This window comes from Lissotriton helveticus, chromosome 8 (genome assembly GCF_964261635.1).
Source record: "Lissotriton helveticus chromosome 8, aLisHel1.1, whole genome shotgun sequence".
NCBI lineage: Eukaryota > Metazoa > Chordata > Amphibia > Caudata > Salamandridae > Lissotriton > Lissotriton helveticus.
In genome coordinates this window covers 1,339,347,600-1,339,371,728 of record NC_136069.1, presented here as the reverse complement: position 1 = coordinate 1,339,371,728, position 24,129 = coordinate 1,339,347,600, and the positions used below count along the sequence as shown (strand labels likewise).

The following is a 24,129-nucleotide window of genomic DNA, read 5'->3' as shown; positions in this document are numbered from 1 at the left end:
TGCTTCCAAAATGGAATCTCAAGGCATTCATGTTATGCACCAAGCACATATACATCCCAGCATGCATACGCAAGTCTCACACACTCGATGGCACTAGTCACATTCACCATGTAGACCAAGGAAGGGTACTCGCAGATCTTGGGAATGTATCATGCCTAGCACAAATACATCCCAGCACACACAAGCGCAAGTAGCACACGCTGTCCGATGCTACACACATTTATCATGTAGGCCAAGGTTGAGTTAAGTACACAGCTGCAGAACTTTATTTGAGTGGGCCACTAGGTACCACTCCAGCGACACATTTAAAAAGACCTGTTCACAATACTGATCACTATTAAACACAAAACAGGTATGCTGCCACCACCACGCTTGTGTCACTTACAAAGAGTCCGGGCTGGTGGCCGCTCCTTTTGCTATAGAGCTGCCACTTTATGGAACACACTTCCTGTGCAGATTCGGGGGCTTAATAACTACTTGGAATTTAGGAAGGCCATTAAGACTTTTCTTTTCCCCATTAACTAGCTGGTGTTACTCTGCTATTTGTCAGTTTTCCTTCTAGCGCCGGGACGCCCCTTTGCTGGGGCAGCTGTTGCGCTCTATAAGACACCTTAATATAACATATCATAACTTAACTCCAGGCAGTGGCCCTATACTGCTATGAGGGTAGCGCTTGGTGCACCCCTCCCAGTCTAACAAGAATGCATTACCATGAGACAGGTTGAGCTCATGGCGCATCTGCATGATCTGTGTTTGCCCATGATCAAAAAACACTACCAGGCATCCAGATATCAATGCTGCTGGGGCACTGAAGGCACAAGTGCACGTCCATCACCATGCAGGTGACTTTTCCATCCCAACAGTCACTATTAGGTCCTTTGAGGATATCAAGATTTCTATTAGGTTGTAGAGATGGAATTCTTCATTACCTAGGACGGAGGCACTGGATATTGCAGCAGCAGCTGATAACAGTAGTGAAAAGGGAACGCTTGCCTTATCAGCGATTCCACCAAATGTTATCCTGTCCGCGCCACCGCCTAGTGTCCAGAATAAAGATGTTTCTAAACACATGCCATACCGACAACAAATTCCCATGCCATGTACATCTGTAAAAGAGAATTAGGCTTAATCCTGGATGATCACCAGTGGCAGGAAATCTACCTTGGAGCAAATAACCATGCTAGGCGTGTCCAAGAGAAATAAGCAGTTTATAAACTCCTTTCTCAATTGCATACACCAGCTCAGCAACGCTACAGCGGTCAGAAAAAACAAAAGCTAAGTGGTGGTGTGGTGAGACAAATACACTTCTGGATATCATCTGGAAAGGCACAACAGGTGATTAAGAAAGCATCATAGACCTATATTTGATGGAAACGAACCCATTTTCGGCTTCTTCTGGTGATTTTTTTCTCAGTTGTGCAAGACTGTAGCAGTCCGAGTGTCAGACCTCCAGTTTGACGGTTCTTCCTCTGGTGAGACACATTTTTTCATTTCATGTTTGCATTCAGTATAATTGTCAGAGGTTTCTGGGACTCTTTACTACTTGAATTTACATTAGGCCCCTTACTAAACATAAAAATAGAACCTCCCATCTTCACTCCTGTGAAAGTTGGCATTATTTCTACTATTCACAAAGTAAGGTATTACCACCATATTCTTGCTAATGCAATAATGGACTTGACTCATGGACCTTCGTTTTTTGATCTACCTTATATTCTCTCTCACTGAAGATCTGGTTCACACCAAACTCAATTGGCGGCGTGCTTATTGAATGGAACTTTTCATATGCCCCATGATCCTTAGTGGATGTTATGCTGTGTATGTATACATACAATATCACAGTTTAGAGACGTCTTCTTGATCGGAGCAGCCTTGATTCTGATCTTCAGTACTGTTTTGTGTTGCCATTTAATGTAGTCGCTCTGCATGGTGTGGGGCTTTTTCCAGGATTCTGAAGTTGGTTTAACAGCGCCAAAGGGGTGGCTGTCTTCCTCGTTTGTTAGGATTCTGGGTACTTGGCTAGAACTGGAACCTTGCACCTACAGGCATCTTGGGAAGTGGTGTGAAGAGTAAATCAAATACACTAAATAACCATTGTTACACACACATAAATGTGAGAGTCCAGTCAAGCTATATTACGTAACAGTTAATCAAGAGCCGTCCTTGCAGACTCAAGTCTCTATCCGTACCTGGTCAAGTGTTGTTGCAGAAAATCCGGTTGAGGCTGCCTAGGAAAATCTACTATGAAAGTGAAACAGTACCCTGTGTAATTCATTACTCTGCCTCTCACAAATGTATGGTCCTGTTGGGTTAGTTCAAGGAATGTCCGTCATCTTGATTTGTAGTGGGTCAGCAGTCTCTTTTAAGCATGATAGGGACGCCAATAGACTTTGGAATAGTGTGGCTTCAGCCCTGGAGGTGCTGGACTCACACGGCCAGTGGTCCTGTGGTGTGCTGTGCAGACCAGTGCTCATGGCATTAGAGAGGGGACGCCAGAGTCGACCCATAGATGCCAAAAGGGGTTAGGATTGGCTCCAACCCCAACACAAGATTTGTAATTAAAGTTTTATGATCCAGGGTATGTTTTCCTCCCAGCATACTCTTAATCTCAACTGTTCTGGTTAAAAAGCTTGTAAAGAGCTGCGTCCTCGCTCCCCTCGTTACTCTGGGCTGTGCCTGTTGCTCCCTATAGCCCATGCCTGGGCGGTGTCCACACTAATCTGCTGGCCCTTGTGTACATATTCTGTAATGTAATATCCCTGAATTATTTCGTCTAAGAAGCTTATGCCATAGCCTTGAAGAGAGGGGGGTAGGAGGGTTGACATCTGTGAGCCATTCAGGAACTGCACGGACAGGGATACATTCCAATTGTAATTTCTTAATTGTGAGTCTCAAAGCCTTTCTTTCCATCTGAATTGTAATGTACTGTTGGGCGTCCGTCCTCGCTCTATTAAGTCAAAAGCTTTTATTAGTGTGCACGTGTACTAAAAATGTGTTTTTTTGTTTCAGATGCTCAGAATATTGCATCCAGTTAATTGTCCAGAAGAATCAACGGCGCTATCATTTTCTGAATCTTTGCCGTCGCCCTTCTTTCCCGCCAAAAAGAATATCGGCCGTTTCCACCCTTACACCAGATATGAAAACATCACCTTCAATTGCTGCAACCACTGTAGTGGGGAACTAATCGCCCTTTAGGGGTCGTGACCGTCTGACCTTGACAGTAGTCCAGTATTAAAAGACCACTGTGATCTTATGGTCGGTCTCGTGTATGTTCCACGTTGACCAATTGTGAGGTCATTTTAGCTAATACAAACCAGTATTTTCGAATTTGCTGTGGTACCAAAAATAAACACTATTTACACACAAACTTCAGACCTATATTGCAGAGTAAACTTCACACTTATAATCTGAATTATAGTTACATGTGAGGGCATGCAGGCACATGCTTGAAACATTCTTAGCGATGCTTATTGGTCAGTTAATGAACTTATGTACATTATATTGTCCTCAACAGTCATGGGCAACTTACAAGTGTCCATGACTTATAGAAATATCAAAGTTGATGCGTGTGATCCACTACATGATTAGTATATATTTTTCAGCATTTGCCTCCATGAATGTATGTTTATATCATTTCATAATTCAAATCTAAGGGTAGAGTCTGCTTATATGTTACAGCATATCTGCCTATTTTTCCAGCATATCTGTCTATATTGAACCACATATCTGCCTATATTTTGCAACATATCTGCCTGTATTTTACAACATATCTGCCTATATTTTCAGCAATTCCTTTTTTAAATGTTGTCAAAACTTCGGAAAGTGTATTTAGCGGCCTATCATTCACATGCTGGTCTCGGCCACTAGACCGTTAATACAAACCTCTCAAACAGCCTTCAGAGGCCTCTTGGTCGCCATGTTACAGGTGTAGCGTGGACCTCAGGCTTTGCCTTTACTCATGGTATGTTAATCACAATCGGAAGGCTGCCTCAGGCCAATTATGGTGTCACCAAGTCACCCTCATAGGGCTGCCCCATGCAGGAGGCTGAACTAGAAGTTTGGTTTGAAGCAAACAGGCGGATTTGATGCAATTCAGGATACGATCCCTTGTAAATACGGTTAGTATATGATTTGTTTTCAGCAGTCGTATATTTACAACTAATTGGCTGCTAATGACATTGACATTCGTTTGAATTGCACACAAAAAATCATACATGTGTTTGCTCTGACATCTTAAATCAATGTTTTAGTTTCGATTGCACATAAGGTCAGTGTCACTCAAGTGACAATAAAAAAAAGTTTCACATAAAATGATCACATACTAAAAACTATAAATGCTCTGTACATACAATATAACCAGGGGAAATAAGTGTAGACAAAATAATTTGTCTTTGTGAATAGACACCACTTCTTAATACATCACCGGTTAGTTATGTATCCATTAAACATGTAGAAGACAGCCAGTGTGTTGTAAATTGTGGCATCAACAAATTATTTTGTCTACAAACATTTCCCATGTATATATTGTATGTGCAGAGCTTTTTAATGTTTTTGATATGTGATGATTTTATGTGAACTATTTGATCCAAAGTGATCAATAGAGTATAATATATTTAAATCAATGTTTTTTTTTCTCTAAATCCGGCGTGGTTGATAGAGATATATATATATATATATATATATATATATATATATATATATATATATATATATATATATATATATATATATATATATATATATATATATACATATACAGTTTTGTTAGAACATTTATGGTGGTTGATTGAATGAGATTGAGAAGTGAGCTTTTTGATATACAGGAACCCAGAGGAACCTTGTTTTCCTGTTCTAATACATCCTTTCAGATGACACGTGTGGGAGTGGAAAACACCTGGTGGAAAATAGTTACCACTGCTATTCGGTAGGAGTTCTTTCTCTAGACGTTTGTGGTGATTTTGAAGGTTCGGAGTGGTTATTATTATTATTATTATTTGGGCGGGCAGGTGGCGGCTGTTATTCAGCACGTTCTGTGACCTGCTGACGAAGTAAAAGTGAGCTGTAATTTCGATATTGCATACGTCTGCATTCCACACCTTGCTCTAAATAAGGACCCGCAATAAAAGATATGACCCGTCATAAGTAACGTTATTTACCTGCGTCACCATGTCTGTAAAGTAGTAAATAGTATTCAATTGGCAGTGTGAGGAAGTAGTACAAACCAGTGCGACTGATAGCTAAATTCATTTATAAAATTATCTCTCCGCTAAGTTACACGAATAAACCATTAGTTAACTCCAGCAATAATGTGTTGTAAAACATATCGTGTTTTCCTATTTAAAGATCTTTTTAAACAGCAATAAATCTCTTCTTTGTTTTATAGCGTGTGCAGTTTCTTGCATTCTTGAGTGAAGTGCGGAGACAACTGTGCTTTATGGTCTGCTTTCGTTTGTACCTTTTGAAAGATGCTGGAATGCATACTTAAACGAACAGAGATGTTTGATGTGTGGTTTTCGCCTCCGAGATTTGATTGACCCTAAGTCATTGTGATTTGTTGTTCTATGCTGAGTGAAAAGCGCATGCGCAGGAAGCTGCTGGCTTCTGTTATCCAAAGCAGTTGGAATTAACCTTCCTGTGAAAGCTTCGGGATGCAGGATCGAGGTCGAGGAATGTGTCTGGCTGCCAAAACGCCGCAGCGCTACTTTTATTTGTACCCTTCTGCTTTTAAATTTAGTGGGGTGTTAAATATCCAAATTGAAGGCAATAATCCGGAAATGTCTTGTAGATATCCCTTATGGCCGCATGTATCTTCCTTAGAAAATACAAGTGGTTGGTATCTGAGCATGGTTTGAGCTTCTGCATGAGGCCACGTTAAACATGCGTATTGGCAAATCCAATGTGTTCCTATTTGGGGGCTGTAGTCTTTACCAAAGCCTTTTGGTAATCGGCAAGATGCTGTGCAGAACGGCCAAAAGTACATTTTATAAGTGTGCGCATGCTTCATTACAAACGCACACTTACAAAATGATGCAGGTGCAATTGTTTTTTTTAAAAAAAAAGTACAGATCCAAAAGGGATTTGAAAATAAAAATAAATGAAAAAGAACAAGAGCCAAAGCAGAGGTGCCCAGCAGCAATTTGCTTACTGGTTCTCTCTCCTTCCACCCCCTCCCCCAAATCTTTTTTTTTTTCTTAAACATGTTGGGCAATGGAGGAGTGGGAGGTGGAAGCAACAGGGAGTGGGAAGTGGGAGGAGAAAAGCAGCACATGAGGGAGAGCTAAGCAAGGTTGAGGGAGAAGCATATGGACTAAAAAGCAACAGTGAATGTGGGGGAGGGAGTTTAATGGGTGGTGAAGCACACAAGACAGTTTGCAACATAAGGCAGACAGCAACACAGCACAAAGGAAGAAATACACAACAGAGAGAGCTGGAAAACACATGCATTCCCAAGGAGAGCTTAGGCAAAAAGAAGAAAAGTAGTTCCCTGACCTTGAGCAGTGGAAGGATAGAAGTCAGCCAATCGGAGAGATAGTGAAGAGATTATGCTCCAGGGGAAGCACAGACTCAGTAAAGCCAACCAGTGGTGAGCAATGGGTGGGCTGTAAAGCCCTGTAAAATGTTGGTACATCCACAATGTCTTTTGCAACCAGACAGTGTGTGCTGCCTGGTAGGCTTGACCTAGCAAGCATTTCGGAAAGCCAATCGGTCTGGCGTTGGCTGCCAGCCTTTTGACTTGTGAATGCTTGTTTTCTTTCGTAATGGTTTTAAAAAAACGTTATTGTTGGGGAATCTGTTGGGCTGTCAACAATCTACAAAAACATTGGCTAAAAGCAAAAAGTAAATATTGCCAGAACAGTCCCTGGAACATCAGTGAACTACTTTGTGTGTGGATGTGCTCCTTATGTAGGGGGTAAATGTCTCACTCACAGCGATGTTAGCTAGTTGTTGAAGTAGGCTAATCTTTAACCCATGGTGGATGCTGTAGTGGGCGGAAGAAAAATACGATTAACACAATAAAAGACCAGTGAATGAAAAGGGCTTGCTGAAAGGCTCTACAAGTAAGTATCTTTTTACATATAATTTTAGTAGAATCAAAAGGTCTTGTTAAACACCACATCTAAAAAAAAAGTGTCAGAATGGCAGGGTCCCTGAATCCAGCAGTACTCTTTGATAAGATAGTCTTTTAGTCATGTTTTCTTTTCAAAAAGACCTGTATACAGTGAAAAAGGACATTTGTGTCCAGTAATATGCTTTCCCAATCGGTTGTTTGATTTCTTTGCTAGTAAGAGGGTAGGCACTCCAAGCAAATACAACTAGATTAAAAAAAAAAGTTCTCCCAATCATGCTGGTGTGTTTTCAAATTAAAAAACCTTGTAACAGTAAACACGTAACTGTCCCTTTAGGTATTACTGACGTTGAATGATAGAAGTAGTATTTTCTTTGTACTTTTTTTTTTTCTTACAGATGTGCAACATTGAGCTCAAGAATTGATATTGTCAAGTTCTCAAATTGGGCAACTTGTCTTTAATCCAAATTGATTTCAACCAGGGTTTGAGGATGGATCTGAATGGTCATCCCAACTTTGCCCACCAATGCCACATTTGAACTGTTACAGCTCTTGAGTGCGTATTCAGATTTCAATGCCTGGAAGCATTATCTCATAATCTCAATAAACCTTTTTTCCACCTACAGGATTGTATTTTATCTTTTGAAGCTGCTTAATGCGTGTAAGCTTGGAGTAGGGTGGTATGTGAAGGTTCCTTTTTGTCTAACTCCGGTAGGGTGCACGTTTAGATATTTGGTAAGGACACTGCAGTCCGTATTCGCAGTCCAGGTCTGTTTAATGATGCTCTCTTCAAAATGCTCTGACTTTCATCATAAAGTTCAATTTCTTATATATTTTTTTGAAATTTTCAAATGAAGGTAAACACACTGTAAACTTTTCAAAAGAACAATAAAACAGGCTTGTGATTTAAAAGATGTGTGCATCACATTTTCTCATCTACCTCGCATGTACTGCTTCTCATTTACTACTTTAAGGTAAACGCCAATAGTTAATCTTAAAGAAATGTGTCTGTCTCCCCCATTTCTCATCTCACAGTCAGTAAACACTATGAGCCCTCCATGAGTTCCTGAAATGTATGTGTACAATGTTTATGGCAATCCAATAGCAATAAACATAACATTAACCTGGAGATAAATCTGGCCCTACTAATTGTTCCCGTCTATTTTCTGCATTACGTAGAGATTGATTATCCACAACAACCGATCAGTTATCACATATGGACTTATTGCACACCATTCCATTTTTCTCCATCCTTATTGCATTGTCCTTATGTGGTCTTGTGCTGCCAGTATTCTGCCGTGGTTGCTTCACTCTGGCTTCTCTTTTGGGGTGCTTGTAGAGGCTGGTGGTCCCATTGTGATCCATCATCTTCTGGTGCAGGTAATGGGTTTCACATGTCTGTCCTTGTTAATAGGATTGCCCTCCTCCTAATTTCTTTGGCCAAAGCCCATTTTAATACATCGCTCTCCCAAGTCAGTACTGCAAGGCTTCCGGTTTGGGACAGTGTATGACTATTCATCGTTTTGCCAAAATCAAGCCCAAAGCTGCAAACTTATGTTGTATTCGCAGCCCCTTCGGTTTCGGCACAACAGCCAGCAAATGACGCTTGATCGCTGTCTCGGTTTATATCTGTTACGAATTTCAGACTCCTTACTTGTCTCCAGTAGACCATCAAGGCCTCACATGTCTTTGTAAAAGTGGCTATCCCCGCTCCACACCTTTGGAACCTGGAGGATCTCAGGGTATATATTTTTCTTTATCTTCAAGGAGGTCAGATATGTTCTTGTATGAAATTGCAATTAATTAGTTCAACTGGCATTGCTAGATATCTTTTTCTCCTGGGCACCTTCATCTGTTAGTGATTTCTGCAGATCTGATTCCCACAACTTCCGAGTTCATATTGCTATTTTGTTTGTATCCTTTTTAATGCTTTATGGTTATGTGAACTAATCTACGGCCCTGCCCCATCTCTACCATCGCTTCTGATTTTGTTGAAATGGGAATTCCACCTACCCTTTTCTGGCTGTCCTATGCACTTTTCTGGCTGTCCTATACACTTTTCTGGCTGTCCTAGCAAGTTTTGCATATTGGAGAGATTGCCTCCTGCCTCACCTCCAATGCCTCCTGTGCATGTATAAAATATATAAACTCTTCCCCTGGGTATAATTCCTCGAGTGTTAGACTTTCACCTTCCCTCCAAAGGGCTATTGAAATGCTTTGGCTCATATGCAAACTGCTGCAGCCACCACCTTTCCGGCAAGAAGGTGAAGAGGAGGTGTCCTAGGACTCCTTATTACTGCTCTTTCCCATGCAGATACAGTCTGGCGAACCACATTAGGGTATTGCTTGGGTATATTCACCCCTTGCATCAGGAGCACGAGCCAAGATTCATCCCAAAGGGTCCGACACTTAAGCCTTTTTCCCAGTTGTTAGCATCCTTTCACCATATTGCAGCATGTTACAGTTGTACAGCTACATAATAAACTCCAGGTCTGTTAATTCAAGGTTACTCTTTTTGCTACAAATTTTTAAGAAGTACAGTTGGACCGTGCTCCTTTTGCTCGTCCACACCAATGAAATCCATAGGCATTCTAGCTCTTTAAATGTTGACCGTGGGATCAGACACAAGGTGTTTCCCAGCGTATATAAAAATCTAGGGAAGAACACTATTTTTAGTCTTGCCTACACAGAGCATGCACTGTGCTGCAAGACATATTGTTGTATTTCAGTGGGTTTACAACCTGCCTCAGCATTCCATTAGTAGTTTTCATTGTCACTCCCATTTGCAATCTTTCAATTGCTTAGCATCCATAGGCTTCCCTTCATTTCTTGTGTTGGCTCCTCCATGGAGCATGGACCAAGTACACATGTTCTTTCTTGTTTTGTTTAGCTGATCACTTTTTTAAATTTCATAAGCATTTCGGTATTATTCCTGAACGGGCAATGTGCTTGCCTATGTTGCGTTCACCCTATATGCGAACTCTGTACTGTACGCCACTCTACACCACTCCACACAATGCTACTCTATGCCATTCCACTCTCACTCTAATCTTCACTCCTCCACTCTTCCCCACTTCATTCTATGCCATTCTATTCCACTTTAGGCAACTCTTCTCTGGCACTCCATTCCTGTATATGTCACTCCACACAATGCTATTCTATGCCACTCCACGCCACACCATTTCACTGTATACCACTCCACGCCACTCCTTTATACGCCACTCTACGTTCCGCCCGTCTACTCTACATCCCTCAACGCCACTCTATTCCACCCCTCTCTTTGCCATCATACTTTATGCCACTCCACTCTATTCTATGCCACTCTACTTTGCCACTCACTCCACACAGTGCCACTCTGCTTCACGCCACTCCTCGCCACTCCTCTCTGTTCCACTCTACTCCAATCTCCTCTACACCATGCCACTAGCTTTTAGCCATGGTGAACAACATCCACCCTGCTGTTCAACATGGCTAAAAGACAATGGTAAGGCCAATAGCTGTCACATAGATGAGGCTTATTGGCTTTGTCAATGTGTGTTGTTATTGTAGTTCTCCCCCTGACCAAGATCTAAGCCCCATGCTATGTGAGTACTCTTTTTCTGTGGTATGTGGGAGGAAACAACCTTTACCATGCTATGTTTGGCACACATTGCCTTTGCCCTACATGCCTTTACAGTTTATGCCTTTAAACACAGGCTAAGTAGTAGCAAGTATGGTGCAAGTTTCGGGTAAATGTGCACATTTGTATGATATTCACTTAGGTAAGAGTAATTAGGAATATTTCACACCCAGGCAAGAAGTAGCAGGCCAACACAACAGAGTAAGTTGCAAAGTGGCAGACCCTCCTGTAGCACGGCAATCAGCAGGGAGCAGGTCAACACAGCAGAGCAAGTAGCAAAGTGGTAGCCCCTCCTATAGCACAGGACATCTTCTTCCAGCCAGAATGTCCTTGGATCCAGTAGAGTTCTGATTTGGTGGTGTCAGAGGTCCAGTGCTTATACCCAAATTGGGCTTTGAAGTGGGGCAGACATCAAAGAGGCCTTAGAAGATCACCAGATCCCTGCCCTGGCTTGCTTCCTGTTTTCAGAAGTCTGAGACACAAAAGACTTTTGCCACTCTGCTGGTGCTGCTGGACTATGCAATCTGTGAGTCCTACCATTGCCTGAGGTGCCCCCTCCAGTCCTGGGAATCAGAAATGGGTTCTGCATCTGATTTCTGCAAAAATCGATACATTGCCTTGACTGCGTGAGAATTTCTGCCGCATCGGCCTTCAACGCTAATGCAGAGGCTGCTTGCTGATGGGAAATCCTCAGCCTGCACGGCTCAATGATGAGGCTCGGCGCAGCTCAACGGCCACACAGTGCATTCAATTCAACGGAGCTCAACAACGACTCGGAGACCCCCTTTCCGTGGGTCGAGAATTACACAGTAGACTGTTGATGTTGACAAAAGCTCCATCCAAGGTATTTTTTCAGCTGGACCTATCTGGGTCCTGTAGCAGGCATGCCGTTGATCGCGGGCAGCTTGAACTGTGGATTTGTACTGGTACCTCGCAACCTCAAGTAACCTTTTGCCAGCTAGTGACTTGTAAGCACTGTTTTTACATCCAATCTTTAAAACTTCATAGGTCAAGTTCTACTTACTGGATTTTTGTTGGTTTGGTCTTGTTTTAATCAGATAAATATTCTCTATTTTTCTAAACTGTGGAGTCTTTTTGTTGTGTTTTCGCTGTGTTACTCTAATGTAAGTGTTGCACAAATACTTTACACATTGCCTCTTAAGTTAAGGCTGACTGCTCTGTGCCAAGCCACCAGAGGGAGAGCACAGGTTAATTTAGGATGTGTATCTGACTTACCCTGTTTAGAGTGGTGGTCCCTACTTCAACAGAGTGCATACCTCTGCCAACTAGAGACCACATTTTTAACATTGGTGATCAGCGGTGAGGATAGGACTTGTAGCTGTGCAGTACCTTACAGTAATTAGGTGTGCACTACTAATTGCATTTAGACCAATTTGAATCATTACCTGCTTAGACAGGAAATCATGGACAAGGTGAAGCCGGAGTCTAAGCGCTCATTTAATGGCATCACTTTTTTCACCAGACCCGACTTTTGCCACACTACTGTTGAGAGAAGGTGGAGGCTTAGGCAATTAATCGCCCCCTTCCAGGCCCTAGGGTCAGAGGCTTATCTACTATACCCCGCCAGGCTCCAGGTGATCGCAAAGGGGCAGGTCAAAATGTTCTCGTCTGAGATTAATGCACAACAGCACATGGAGGAGTTAAAGGGGCAGAAGGGTGGCTAAACTGTCTAGACTGAAGCACAGGGCAAGGGACCTTTGGATACATCGGGGGCCCCTTTTTCTTTTTTTCTCAGGCCAGGGCTTAAGGTGTTGGTGGTGGGTCGGTATAGGGGGCAGGGTGTATCCACAGCGAGGCTTAACGGACAGGAGGTAGAGGGATGCGATCGCTGCAATCCAAAAGCGGTCACTCATAGGTCATGCTTGACCTATGTGCCTGTAAGGATGGGGGAGGGGGGCTCTGGGGGGAAGGATGCTGGGAGGGGCAGGAGTGGGGGGGCTGGAGGAAGGGGAGACTTAAAGGGGGGAACGCTAGGCACATACAGCACAAGTATCACTTTTTTTCGAAGTACGGATGGGTACGGCAGGACAGCTATACGATACATTCTAATGAGCATCCGGATTGCATCAATAAACGTATGTGGTCTCAACGATGGCAATAAAAGGCAGCGGGTGGCAGCGCTCCTTAGGTCAATGCATTTAGATATAGCATATCTACAAGAGAATATAAATAAGTAGAAGGGAGGTCTCCTCTCAGATCCAATCAGGGACGAGGAGAAAGCAACAAGAAAAACAAAGGAATAGTCCCTGGAAAGCCTAGATTTTTAGGCAGAAGAAAGGAATATTTTCTTTTTAGGTGATATGGACAAGGAATGAAGGGGAGTGAGCCGGCAATAAGCCTATAGATGCCATAACCACATGAAAAATAAATCACAATAACTGAGGGAAAAGGTACAAAAACAATTCATAACACAAGTTTTGAGAAATTGTACAATATTTAATTCACGAAATACAAAAAAATAAATATATGGTGCCAGTAAAATACAGTTTAAAAATGTACTAAAATGTACACGGATACACAAATGAATTAAAAAAACATGAACACAAGTTGTCGTCGCAGCGTTTCGGTGTCTAAGATGTAACCTTCATCAGGACAGGGTTCTAGAAGAAGAAACATTCTATTAAACATGGCTGTGTTTCTTTTTTTATATAAAGTGAGGACATGATCCAACATGAAAAATCACATTTTTACACTAATCAATAGCAGCCATTGTTTCAACATACTGGTTTAACAAAGACGGGCACATTTTTTCTCCTCTTTTATTAAGCATGTGGTATGGACTAGTGGAATGGGTGCAAGTTCGCTGTGACTTGTCTACATTATCCATATGGGTGATAGAAAGAACAGGGGGAACTGGGGTGGATCTTGGTACATTGTTATATCTTTACTGTACCATGTCGACCAGTCTTGTTAGTACTGGTTCTTCTGGGGATTTGTAATCCCATGCATGCATCGGGGCCAGAAACCAAGTAGTGGATTTCAACAGGTACCTTAAGATGGAGAGGTATACATCCTCTCTGTATGATTCAGTGTTACTATCGTAACTTCACACCAGGTGGTGGCACATTCCTTTGGATGATGGGATGGTTCTACACAGGTAGAGAATTTTTTAATGAAAACAATTAGTATTTAAATCAAGCAGTTATTGAATTGTTGCTTCAATGTAATCATAAGATGTGGATTTACCTTAACAAGGAGTCTGTTGGTGTATGCTTGAATTAAAAACACCGCTGAAAAGGTTCAATTTATTCTATATCGTATTACCTTAATCAATTGGTAATATTCTGTAATGGGGCTGTTTTCTCCTAAATTTTAGAAAAACCATATAGACATCATGTAATGTGTCTGTTTAATACATGTGTTCATATTGATAGGAGTGCTGTAAATAATCTAGTTACCTCAAGATTAAGAAGCAGAGATGGAGAGTGGAGGTAGCCACCGATGATAAGCGGCTTACTGTTGATGTCTGAAATGAGGAGTGATTGACATACTTTTAGCCTATTGTATTATTTTAAGCATTCCTAAATATGAGGTCCTGGTTGCTAGTAACTTACCAAACCAAGTAGGTTTAGTTGAATTCCTGCTGGTAGGGATATGTTGGTCCCTTTTGTGTTAGGTTATCGCAGCGTTAAATTGATGCGACGCAATCAGGTAGGTTTAATCACCAAACTAGGAAAAAAGATGCATAATGTGCATTTATCCTGTTTCTATGCATACTTCTGATGACAATAGAATCTATGCGTTCAGGTTAATTTAAGCACTTTTTCTGTTTAGAAACTTTCAGTTTTACTTGTATTTAACAAAAATATTTTGTAAAATTCGGTCATTATTTATCTAAGTGTGTCACTGTTTGCTAATTGTATCTTACGTAAGAGAACCTGCCTAGTGGACACTAACTAGATTATGAAGCCCGCTGGAAACGAGCTTTTCCTGATTCTTTATACTGCCTTTTTAAACAATTCATTATTATAATGCCAAGTTGTAGACCAGGCAAGACAGTTAGTAGCCTTATATAGAATAGGAAAAATGAGCAGCATGTTATAATATACAATTAGCAAACAGTGACAAACTTAGATAAATAATGACCGAATTTTACAAAATATTTTTGTTAAATACAAGTAAAACTGAAAGTTTCTAAACAGAAAAAGTGCTTAAATTAACCTGAACGCATAGATTCTATTGTCATCAGAAGTATGCATAGAAACAGGATAAATGCACATTATGCATCTTTTTTCCTAGTTTGGTGATTAAACCTACCTGATTGCGTCGCATCAATTTAACGCTGCGATAACCTAACACAAAAGGGACCAACATATCCCTACCAGCAGGAATTCAACTAAACCTACTTGGTTTGGTAAGTTACTAGCAACCAGGACCTCATATTTAGGAATGCTTAAAATAATACAATAGGCTAAAAGTATGTCAATCACTCCTCATTTCAGACATCAACAGTAAGCCGCTTATCATCGGTGGCTACCTCCACTCTCCATCTCTGCTTCTTAATCTTGAGGTAACTAGATTATTTACAGCACTCTTATCAATATGAACACATGTATTAAACAGAAACATTACATGATGTCTATATGGTTTTTCTAAAATTTAGGAGAAAACAGCCCCATTACAGAATATTACCAATTGATTAAGGTAATACGATATAGAATAAATTGAACCTTTTCAGCGGTGTTTTTAATTCAAGCATACACCAACAGACTCCTTGTTAAGGTAAATCCACATCTTATGATTACATTGAAGCAACAATTCAATAACTGCTTGATTTAAATACTAATTGTTTTCATTAAAAAATTCTCTACCTGTGTAGAACCATCCCATCATCCAAAGGAATGTGCCACCACCTGGTGTGAAGTTACGATAGTAACACTGAATCATACAGAGAGGATGTATACCTCTCCATCTTAAGGTACCTGTTGAAATCCACTACTTGGTTTCTGGCCCCGATGCATGCATGGGATTACAAATCCCCAGAAGAACCAGTACTAACAAGACTGGTCGACATGGTACAGTAAAGATATAACAATGTACCAAGATCCACCCCAGTTCCCCCTGTTCTTTCTATCGCCCATATGGATAATGTAGACAAGTCACAGCGAACTTGCACCCATTCCACTAGTCCATACCACATGCTTAATAAAAGAGGAGAAAAAATGTGCCCGTCTTTGTTAAACCAGTATGTTGAAACAATGGCTGCTATTGATTAGTGTAAAAATGTGATTTTTCATGTTGGATCATGTCCTCACTTTATATAAAAAAAGAAACACAGCCATGTTTAATAGAATGTTTCTTCTTCTAGAACCCTGTCCTGATGAAGGTTACATCTTAGACACCGAAACGCTGCGTCGACAACTTGTGTTCATGTTTTTTTAACTCATTTGTGTATCCGTGTACATTTTAGTACATTTTTAAACTGTATTTTACTGGCACCATATATATTTATTTTTTTGTATTTAGTGAATTAAATATTGTACAATTTCTCAAAACTTGTGTTATGAATTGTTTTTGTACCTTTTCCCTCAGTTATTGTGATTTATTTTTCATGTGGTTATGGCATCTATAGGCTTATTGCCGGCTCACTCCCCTTCATTCCTTGTCCATATCACCTAAAAAGAAAATATCTACAAGAGACACACATAGAGGGGACGAAAGGCTACCTCCTGGAGCAGATGGGACTCTCGGTATTGGCGCATACAAAGCAAGGGACCAGAACTCTGGGGTTGCTGTGCTCGCCAAAAGGGGGGACACAATAGTTAAAAGGAAGAAGGAGGATCAATGGGGGAGGTGGGTATTACTAGAATGCACTACTAAGGGCGAGACATTCACTTTAGCATCAATCTATGGGTCGACTAAAGATGACCCAGATATCTTCGAATTCCTGGACTCAGAACTACCCTTATGGCCAGAACCTATCATTTGTTGTTGGGACTTCAATATTAATGGGCTGACTGGTTTGGGTACAGCGGAGGGCCAGACATATATAGGCCGTAAGAAAAAGACCTGTCGTGCAATAGTCAACTTGGCATATCATAACTCTTTAACAGACCTTTGGGTCCCGGTTCAATCCGGTAGGCTCTGGTAGTACATTCTATTCAGCACCACATAGGATCTCAGTGAGATTGGATTATTTTCTAGTATCAAACTCACTAGTTGCAAGGGCTCGGATAGAGAAACAACCACGAATAATATCAGATCACAATCCTCTAATAATTACGCTTAAAATAGAGAGGGTCGCTAATAAGGAGAACAACTGGACTTTCGAGAGGGCATTATTAAAGGATGAGGAATATGTTAACCACATGAAGGAGTGCATTAGAATATACTGGTAGATCAACAGAGGAAGTACTTCCCTGGTATCGCCTGGGATGCTTTTAAAGCAGGAGTACGAGGCGACACTCTGAGCTATACACTATATAAGAAAAAGAAGGAAAAGGAAAGGGTCGTAAAGATTATAAAAATGTTGGCAGAGACAGAGGAGGAGCTGAATGTAGCTAAACAGCTGAAAACGCCCCTGGAGGAAATTCTTTTTAAAATTGCAGTTGGAAAAACTGAAGCAAGTGAGAGTATTGCAAGCAAAGCAGCAGCCAGTTTTTTGGTCAAAAGGGAAAGGTGCAATGAACTCTGTGAGAGAGTAGGGCACATTTTGGCGAATCGCACAAGGCAGAAAATGGCGGCAGGGGAAATAAAGGCGATTTTAGATGATAAAGGAGATGTAGTTACAGACTCTGGGGCAATACGGGAGGATTTTAGACTCTTTCATGGGGCACTGTATAATCAAAATCAGATCAGCGATGTAGCACCCATTCAGGAATACCTAAAGGACATTCTACACCCGGTTCTCCCTGAGGAAGAGAAGGCAGTTTTGGATCTCCCTATAAGTCTAGATCAGATGACTACCGCATTAAAAAAACCTCCCTTCGGGTAAGGCGCAGGCCCGGACCAGAGACCGGCCGAATTCTATAAAGGCTACAATGTTACAAGTGCAACAAGGAGTTTCCACACCAAGCTCTGGGAGGGGGCAATATAGTAGTTATCTTGAAAAAGGGCAAACCACCATCAGAACCAGGATCTTATAGGCCCATAACACTCATGAACGCTGATGCGAAAATCTTCTCTAAAGTACTGGCTATGAGGTTAGGCAGGGTGATAGAGAGTTTGGTTAGCCCCACGCAGCATGGTTATATACCAGGAAAGAGAACCACACAACATATAAGGCAAATGTTTACCCTATTTGATGCAGCGGAGGTCTCAGGGGACCCTATGGCTGTCCTGCTACTTGATGCAGAAAAGGCATTCGACAGGGTCTCCTGGGACTACCTCTGGATGGCCATGAGATTGAGGGGTATAGGGGATTGATATATAGGGGCTATACATGCTCTATATAGGGATCCTACAGCGGACTCAAAATTAACGAAGGATATACTGCCCCGCTGCAGATCAAGCGAGGGACGAGGCAAGGGTGCCCTTCTTCGCCCCTTCTATTCGCCTTGTATATGGACCCGCTGCTACGCAGACTGGAACATAACAACAGGATCTCCCCTTTAGTTATGCATGGCCAGGAGTTTAAAACCTTTGCTTTCGCAGATGACGTCGCAATTGCTACATCAGCACCAGTCACTGCTATTGAAGAGGCAGAAGCCCAGAGAATCGGGCTAGTCTCGGGGTATGCGCTCAACAGGGCAAAAACTCAGATAATCAAAAATGCTGTCACAAGTTGCGAGGATGATAGGGTGGTAAGGTCGGCTATATATTTAGGGATTAGGATTTGAGCAGATTTAAGCAACTCAGTAGACCAGAATATTGAGCAACTAATCGATAACGTCAAAGGGGACCTTAACAGGATACATAGTCTCCAGCTGTCATTAGTGGGCTGTACGAATTTCATAAAGATGATCATCTTGTCTAAATTCCTCTACTTATTCAGGGCGATTCCACTTTTTTTTTTAGGCCAAATGGTTTAGGGTATTAGAACATATTTTGAACAGATTTATATGGGCCCATGGCAAAACAAGGAGGGCATATCGGTACATTACTCTTCCCAGGGAAAGCGGGGGATGGGGGGGCTCCGGATTTTAGAATGTACTACTGGGCGGCTGCACTTCAGTACATGCAGGGGCTAGCTACTAGGAGGAGCAGAGAGGGATTCGGAAGATAGACCCAGATACATTAATGTATATTCTATGGTGATGGGGATAGAAGCAGGGAATTGCTTTCTTAACTGCATAGATTACAGCTATTATAAAAGAACCAAGTTCAAGACAATGCAAGCGGCATATAAGATATGGGCAGCCTTCTCAAAAAAGTTTGGACTCTGAAGTTTTAACAGCTATACCCGTATGCTCAAGAATGCATCCCTTCCAGGGGAGATATTTAGGGATTCAGTGATGGTGGACTGGGGGCAGCATGGAATCCAGAAACTAGGCGACCTTATGGGCCCCAGCGGAATACTTCAGTTCTCTGAAGTACAAGCAATGTATGGCATTGATAGAAGGAGCTTCTTTAAATATCTGCAGGTACGAAGTTTCATCTCTAACAAACATGGTGGGCCCTTGGGGTTTAGGAACAACAACATTTTGGATATTATTGAAAGCGGGGGAGATTGCACGATTCGCAGATTTTATACAGAGCTTATCGCAGTTAAGCCCGATGATTTAGGGAAGTTTGGCACTAAATGGGCAAAGAAATTGGGTACCGATCAAGATTATTTTCAGGCTTCACTGGATCTGGGACGGACAACACTCTGCTCGGCCACATTACAAGCACAGCATTACAAGACAATATATTCTTTATATCATACACCTGCAAGAATAGCCCAGTGTGGGGGGGGGGGGCACCTCAGGCATTACTTGCCCTCCCTGTGATTCTGCAGAGGCAGATCTAATCCATATCTTTGCTACCTGCCCGCAGTTGTACACACTTCATTGAGCAGTCGATCCGTTTCTTGATAGGTCTGGGGATTAAAACTACCCTCTCATCAGTTTTGATCATCCTCGGGATTAATGTAGATTCTGAGGGTCCCCATGAGGAGTTCTTATTTATGGCTATGTCGGTGCTGCGCATGTGTATTGCTAAGGCATGGTTAGACAAAGTGCCCCCTTCGCTACATCATTGGTTAGCCAGGCTGCTTGCTGCCTATAATCTAGAGAATGGAATCTATGCAAGGAAGGGCAGAAAGGGCAAAACACTTGGGAGGAGAATTTGGAGACCCATTGAGCAGTGGAAAGGGATTTAAAAATGCACTCTAGGAATGGTGTTTTCTCCTCCTCCTCTTATATGCTCTTCCTATTGGTGTTATTTTTTTTTCTTCTTCTTTCTCCATCTTTTTTATTCTCTTCCTATTTGGGTTTTTCTCATCCGTAAATGTTGCAATGTTTAACTGTTCGGGAGGAATGTATATAATGTATGGCAATTTGGTCTGTGCTGTAACACACAAAAAATACAAAATCTTAATTAAAATATTAAAAAAAATAAAAATAGACCAATTTGAATCAATTGTCTCTGATCCCAATTGGCCTTTCTTTCCCTACTCTCTCCTACTGGCATTTTTATTTTTTCAATTCTCCCTAATTGTCATTTTTGCTTTTGATTCCAAATCAGGTTCTCTGATTGGTGGTTCTTTATCTGCACCTGCAAGAATGGGGTTTGAGCTGGCCAGAATTGAGGGTTACACTGTGGCCCAGCTCAAGGACGTCTGCAAGGATTGGGCTTCCTGTAAAGAGCTCCACCAAGAAGGTGGAGCTGCAAAAGTCAACGAGAGCCTGGTCTGGAGCCCATGCTGCATTAAATAAGACCCCCAGAGGAGGGTAAGGATGATGAGAATGATTTGAACCAGGGTCTAAGATTGCCTGTGACTGCTGTCTATGGTGGAGGAGGGCAACTCACTTCCAGGGACGAGGGGCCCCTCCAGAGCAGGAAGCAGTGTATCATCCAAAGGCCTGTTGCTGGCTAAGCTCAAATTGGAGAAGAAGAATACCTTAACGAAGAAAATCCTTGCCCTGGAAATGGGGGAGAAAAAACTGGCTTGTGAGGGGGTAAAAAGCTGATGTTGGCTCAGGAGCTGAGCCTAAGAAAGTTGGACATCAAAGCCACGCAGGTGGAGTCCAGCAGTGATGGTGGCAGCATTCGTCGGTGCCCTCTGACAGGAGGGTTCACATTCGCAAAGGTCTGGTGTCTGATTTTTTGATGGAAGAGGACAAAGACAGATTTTTTGAGGCCTACGAAAATTGCCCTGCACATGCACAAGGTCCCAGAGGGAGATTGGGGAGCTAGATTATGGAGGCATATCCCTAGTGAGGGGAGGGACCCTAGGAGGAGGTAACAGGATGAGCTAATCCTACCCCCCCACCCCCCAATGAAGGAGGCCCTAATCGGAAAGTTTGGTCTGACCCCAGAGAAATATAAATTACCAACGAAGGGAGGTAGAGAAAAGAGATAGGATTCCTTCTCCACAGGCACTGATAAATAAACAAGGAGAATCCTACTACCAGTGTGCACCACAGTGATGGGGAACACTCAGTGTTGTGTAAAATACCCCTCACACACCAACAGGCCCCTTGGTGTCATGCTTCATCATCGGGGTCTTCGCACCCCGCTAAGGGGATGCGGCACGCTACGACCTGCGACTACGCGGGAGCGTTGACAAGTAATGACTATGTGTGGTGTGTGTTGAGTGCACGTGAGGGGATTAATGTGAGTGAAGGGTGTGGTGAAAATTAAAAAGGACCTGGCTAGTGGGTGTAGCGAAAAAACTTTATTCCATACCCCTAGCTGGTGCTGTTAAAAGGTGTGCAAAAGACGAGGTTCAGAGTCTTAATTAGGGACTAGACCTCTGGTGTGCGTCGACATGTTTCGGAACTGGTGTTCCTTCTTCAGGACGGGGCACAACTTCCCAACCCTACTCACGTATTTCTATTAAAAAGTGTGATTCTACTTATTAAAAAGTGATAATGATCTCACGGAGGCTATCAATGTGCCTACAGCGGTATCTTCGGTTCATGCAATTGCATGCCCTGAAAAAAAGGAAAAATTCACCTTTAGTTTGGTTGTCACATAAGACTCGCTCAGACAGGTGCAGTCACCTGGAGCCCCAAACAGTCAAATTGACCTGTAAAAAAGAGAGACATACAAAACACACAACATAAAAGACACACTAGAAGGTTTTTTGTACATGTTTTTCATTTGGACATACTCATTGTCACTGTTGTGAATTGCGTCATGAGCATATCCAGAAACATCAGGGTAGGTAGGTGGATCCACAATCTGTGAGGGTAAAGAAGTGGTTTCAGTACTGTTACTCCTATTACTCACTGTTGGACTCCACACTAGATCTGGATATCAGAGAGTTGTTCTTGTGTTTCATATGCATACTCACAAAATCCGCCTAAATTAGCCTCCTTCTACCACCCTGTGCTGCTCCGCCGTAAATGCGAATGCACGCACCATGGTGGTATATATTGGGGATTCAGGCGGTCTCTCATTCGTTAATTAGCGGAAATCGGATGATGTCCTAAAAAGGTACATCCGTATGCCCGCCTATCATGTCCCTTTGTGCGTTCTCTATGGGGCATGTGTCCTTTCGTTATTGGTTTATTACCGGGTTTCTCAGAAGACCAAATAAGGAGTGTCCGCTTCCCTGCCTATGGCATGCCCAGACTGCAGTTGGTGTCGATCACAGCCCCACTGCGCATGCCTCGTTGTTGAAAAAGTTTCAGAACAGGACGCGCATGCGCTATGGTGCCCTTGGTTTGCTGGTAACAGGCGCATGCGCGAAAGCATCACACTGGTCGTGCGGTAAAGAGGAAATGCTTTCGTTTTTCACCATATCGGGAAGCTGTTTTTACCCCCATTCTTGGTCATCCAATGTTTTCTGAAAGGCGCGCGCATGGGTGTTGCATGTTTTTTAAGCCCTGATGTTCTAGTCAAATGCGCACGTGCAGATGTGTCATTCGCACTAATCTCGTGCGATATATCTGGATGGATGTTGCTTTGTTATATATTTTTACTGTGTGTCAGGGCAGAAAAACATGGAATAAAAGGGCATGTGCCAAAGAGTATTAATATTAATACCGTGTTGGTCCATTAGTGTGCGTATTCCTTTACCATGACTATTTACACCATATCCAGAGCAGAAGACAATATCAGGATTAGGTTGGTTCTTATTCCCCTCAACCTACATCAATTGTGGAATGGAAAGATGTTAAATTATAGTCCAGTAATTTGGCTCCACGGAATGTCATCATTAAGTCCTGTGACATGGGTTCCCAAGCGAAACACCCACCGTTGTTCTTTCTGGAACAGGCCTGTGTCAGATGGTAGACGTTCGATGACCGTCCAGCGTAAATCATTGATACAGTGCTGAAATTCCAAAAAATGTGACGCCATCTTGGTGGTAGTTTTTTTGCAACGTATGTTGCTTTTATGTTCGCCTATCCTTACTTTGACAGGTCGAGTGGTCATGCCTATATATTCCAGACTGCATGGGCACGTTATCATGTATACCACGTTCTTCGTGTTACAGTTAGAGAACTGGCGTTGTTCCCATGATGTGCCATTCCTAAAGGTTAGGGTTTTACTTTTTTGGGTTTGATGACAGCAACTGCAATTGCCGCAGGGGAAATGTCCTTGAACCCCAGTCACATTCTGTCTTCCTGTGGTATTTAGTCGTGGTCTGGTATGTACAAGCATGTCTTTGATGTTCTTGCCCCTGCGGTGTGCAAGCATTGGTTTTTCGAAACCCAGGTCTCCACAGTTCAGTATTCCCCAGTGTTTGTTTATGACTTTTGATACCTGGTTTGATATGGACGTATATGTCGTTACGCAAATCGGTCTTTTGTTAGATCCCTTATCTTTAGGATTGTCTTCTAGAAGTGCCTCCCTGTGGTTGTTCCTTGCACGCTTCATCGCTTTTTCAATGGTTTTGGCAGGGTATTGTCTCTGTATCAGTTTGGTTTTCAAATCTTTTGCCTGTTTGTTGAATTGGTGCAGTTCTGTGCAGTTTCTTCGGAGTCGCAGGAACTGACCATACGGTAGATTCTCCCTAAGGTGTCTGGGATGGAAACTGTCGTATCGTAACAAACAGTTTCTGGAGGTGGGTTTGAAGTGGGTGGTACTTTTCAGCCTTCCTTCCTCCGTGTATATATTCAAATCCAGGAAGACCATTGATGTGTTGGAGACAGTACTAGTGAATTTTAGGTACTCGTTTTGGTTGTTGAGCCAAGTTACGAAGCTGGTGGCACTATTTGTATCCCCATTCCATATGATGAAAATGTCATCTATGTACCGTTTCCAGGTGTCAATCTGGGAACGGTACGGGTTACCTTCATGTAGGATCTTATACTGTTCCAAGTGGTGGACGTATAGTCCAGCTAGACTTGGAGCGAAGGTGCTACCCATACTTGTTCCATGGGTCTGTAGG

At 42.3% G+C, this 24,129-nt stretch overlaps 1 protein-coding gene across 2 annotated transcripts in view; it reads left to right on the top strand.

The window, feature by feature from the left end:
* BLZF1 (basic leucine zipper nuclear factor 1) overlaps window positions 1-3,367 on the top strand; it is an 80,118-nt gene extending 76,751 nt beyond the window's left edge. For both annotated transcript variants that reach the window (XM_078658322.1, XM_078658321.1), the window contains exon 7: window positions 3,010-3,367. In XM_078658322.1, coding sequence (XP_078514448.1) covers window positions 3,010-3,195 — 186 coding nt within the window. In that variant the 3' untranslated portion in view covers window positions 3,196-3,367. The remainder of the gene's footprint in view (window positions 1-3,009) is intronic.
* The last annotated feature ends 20,762 nt before the right edge of the window (window positions 3,368-24,129 follow it).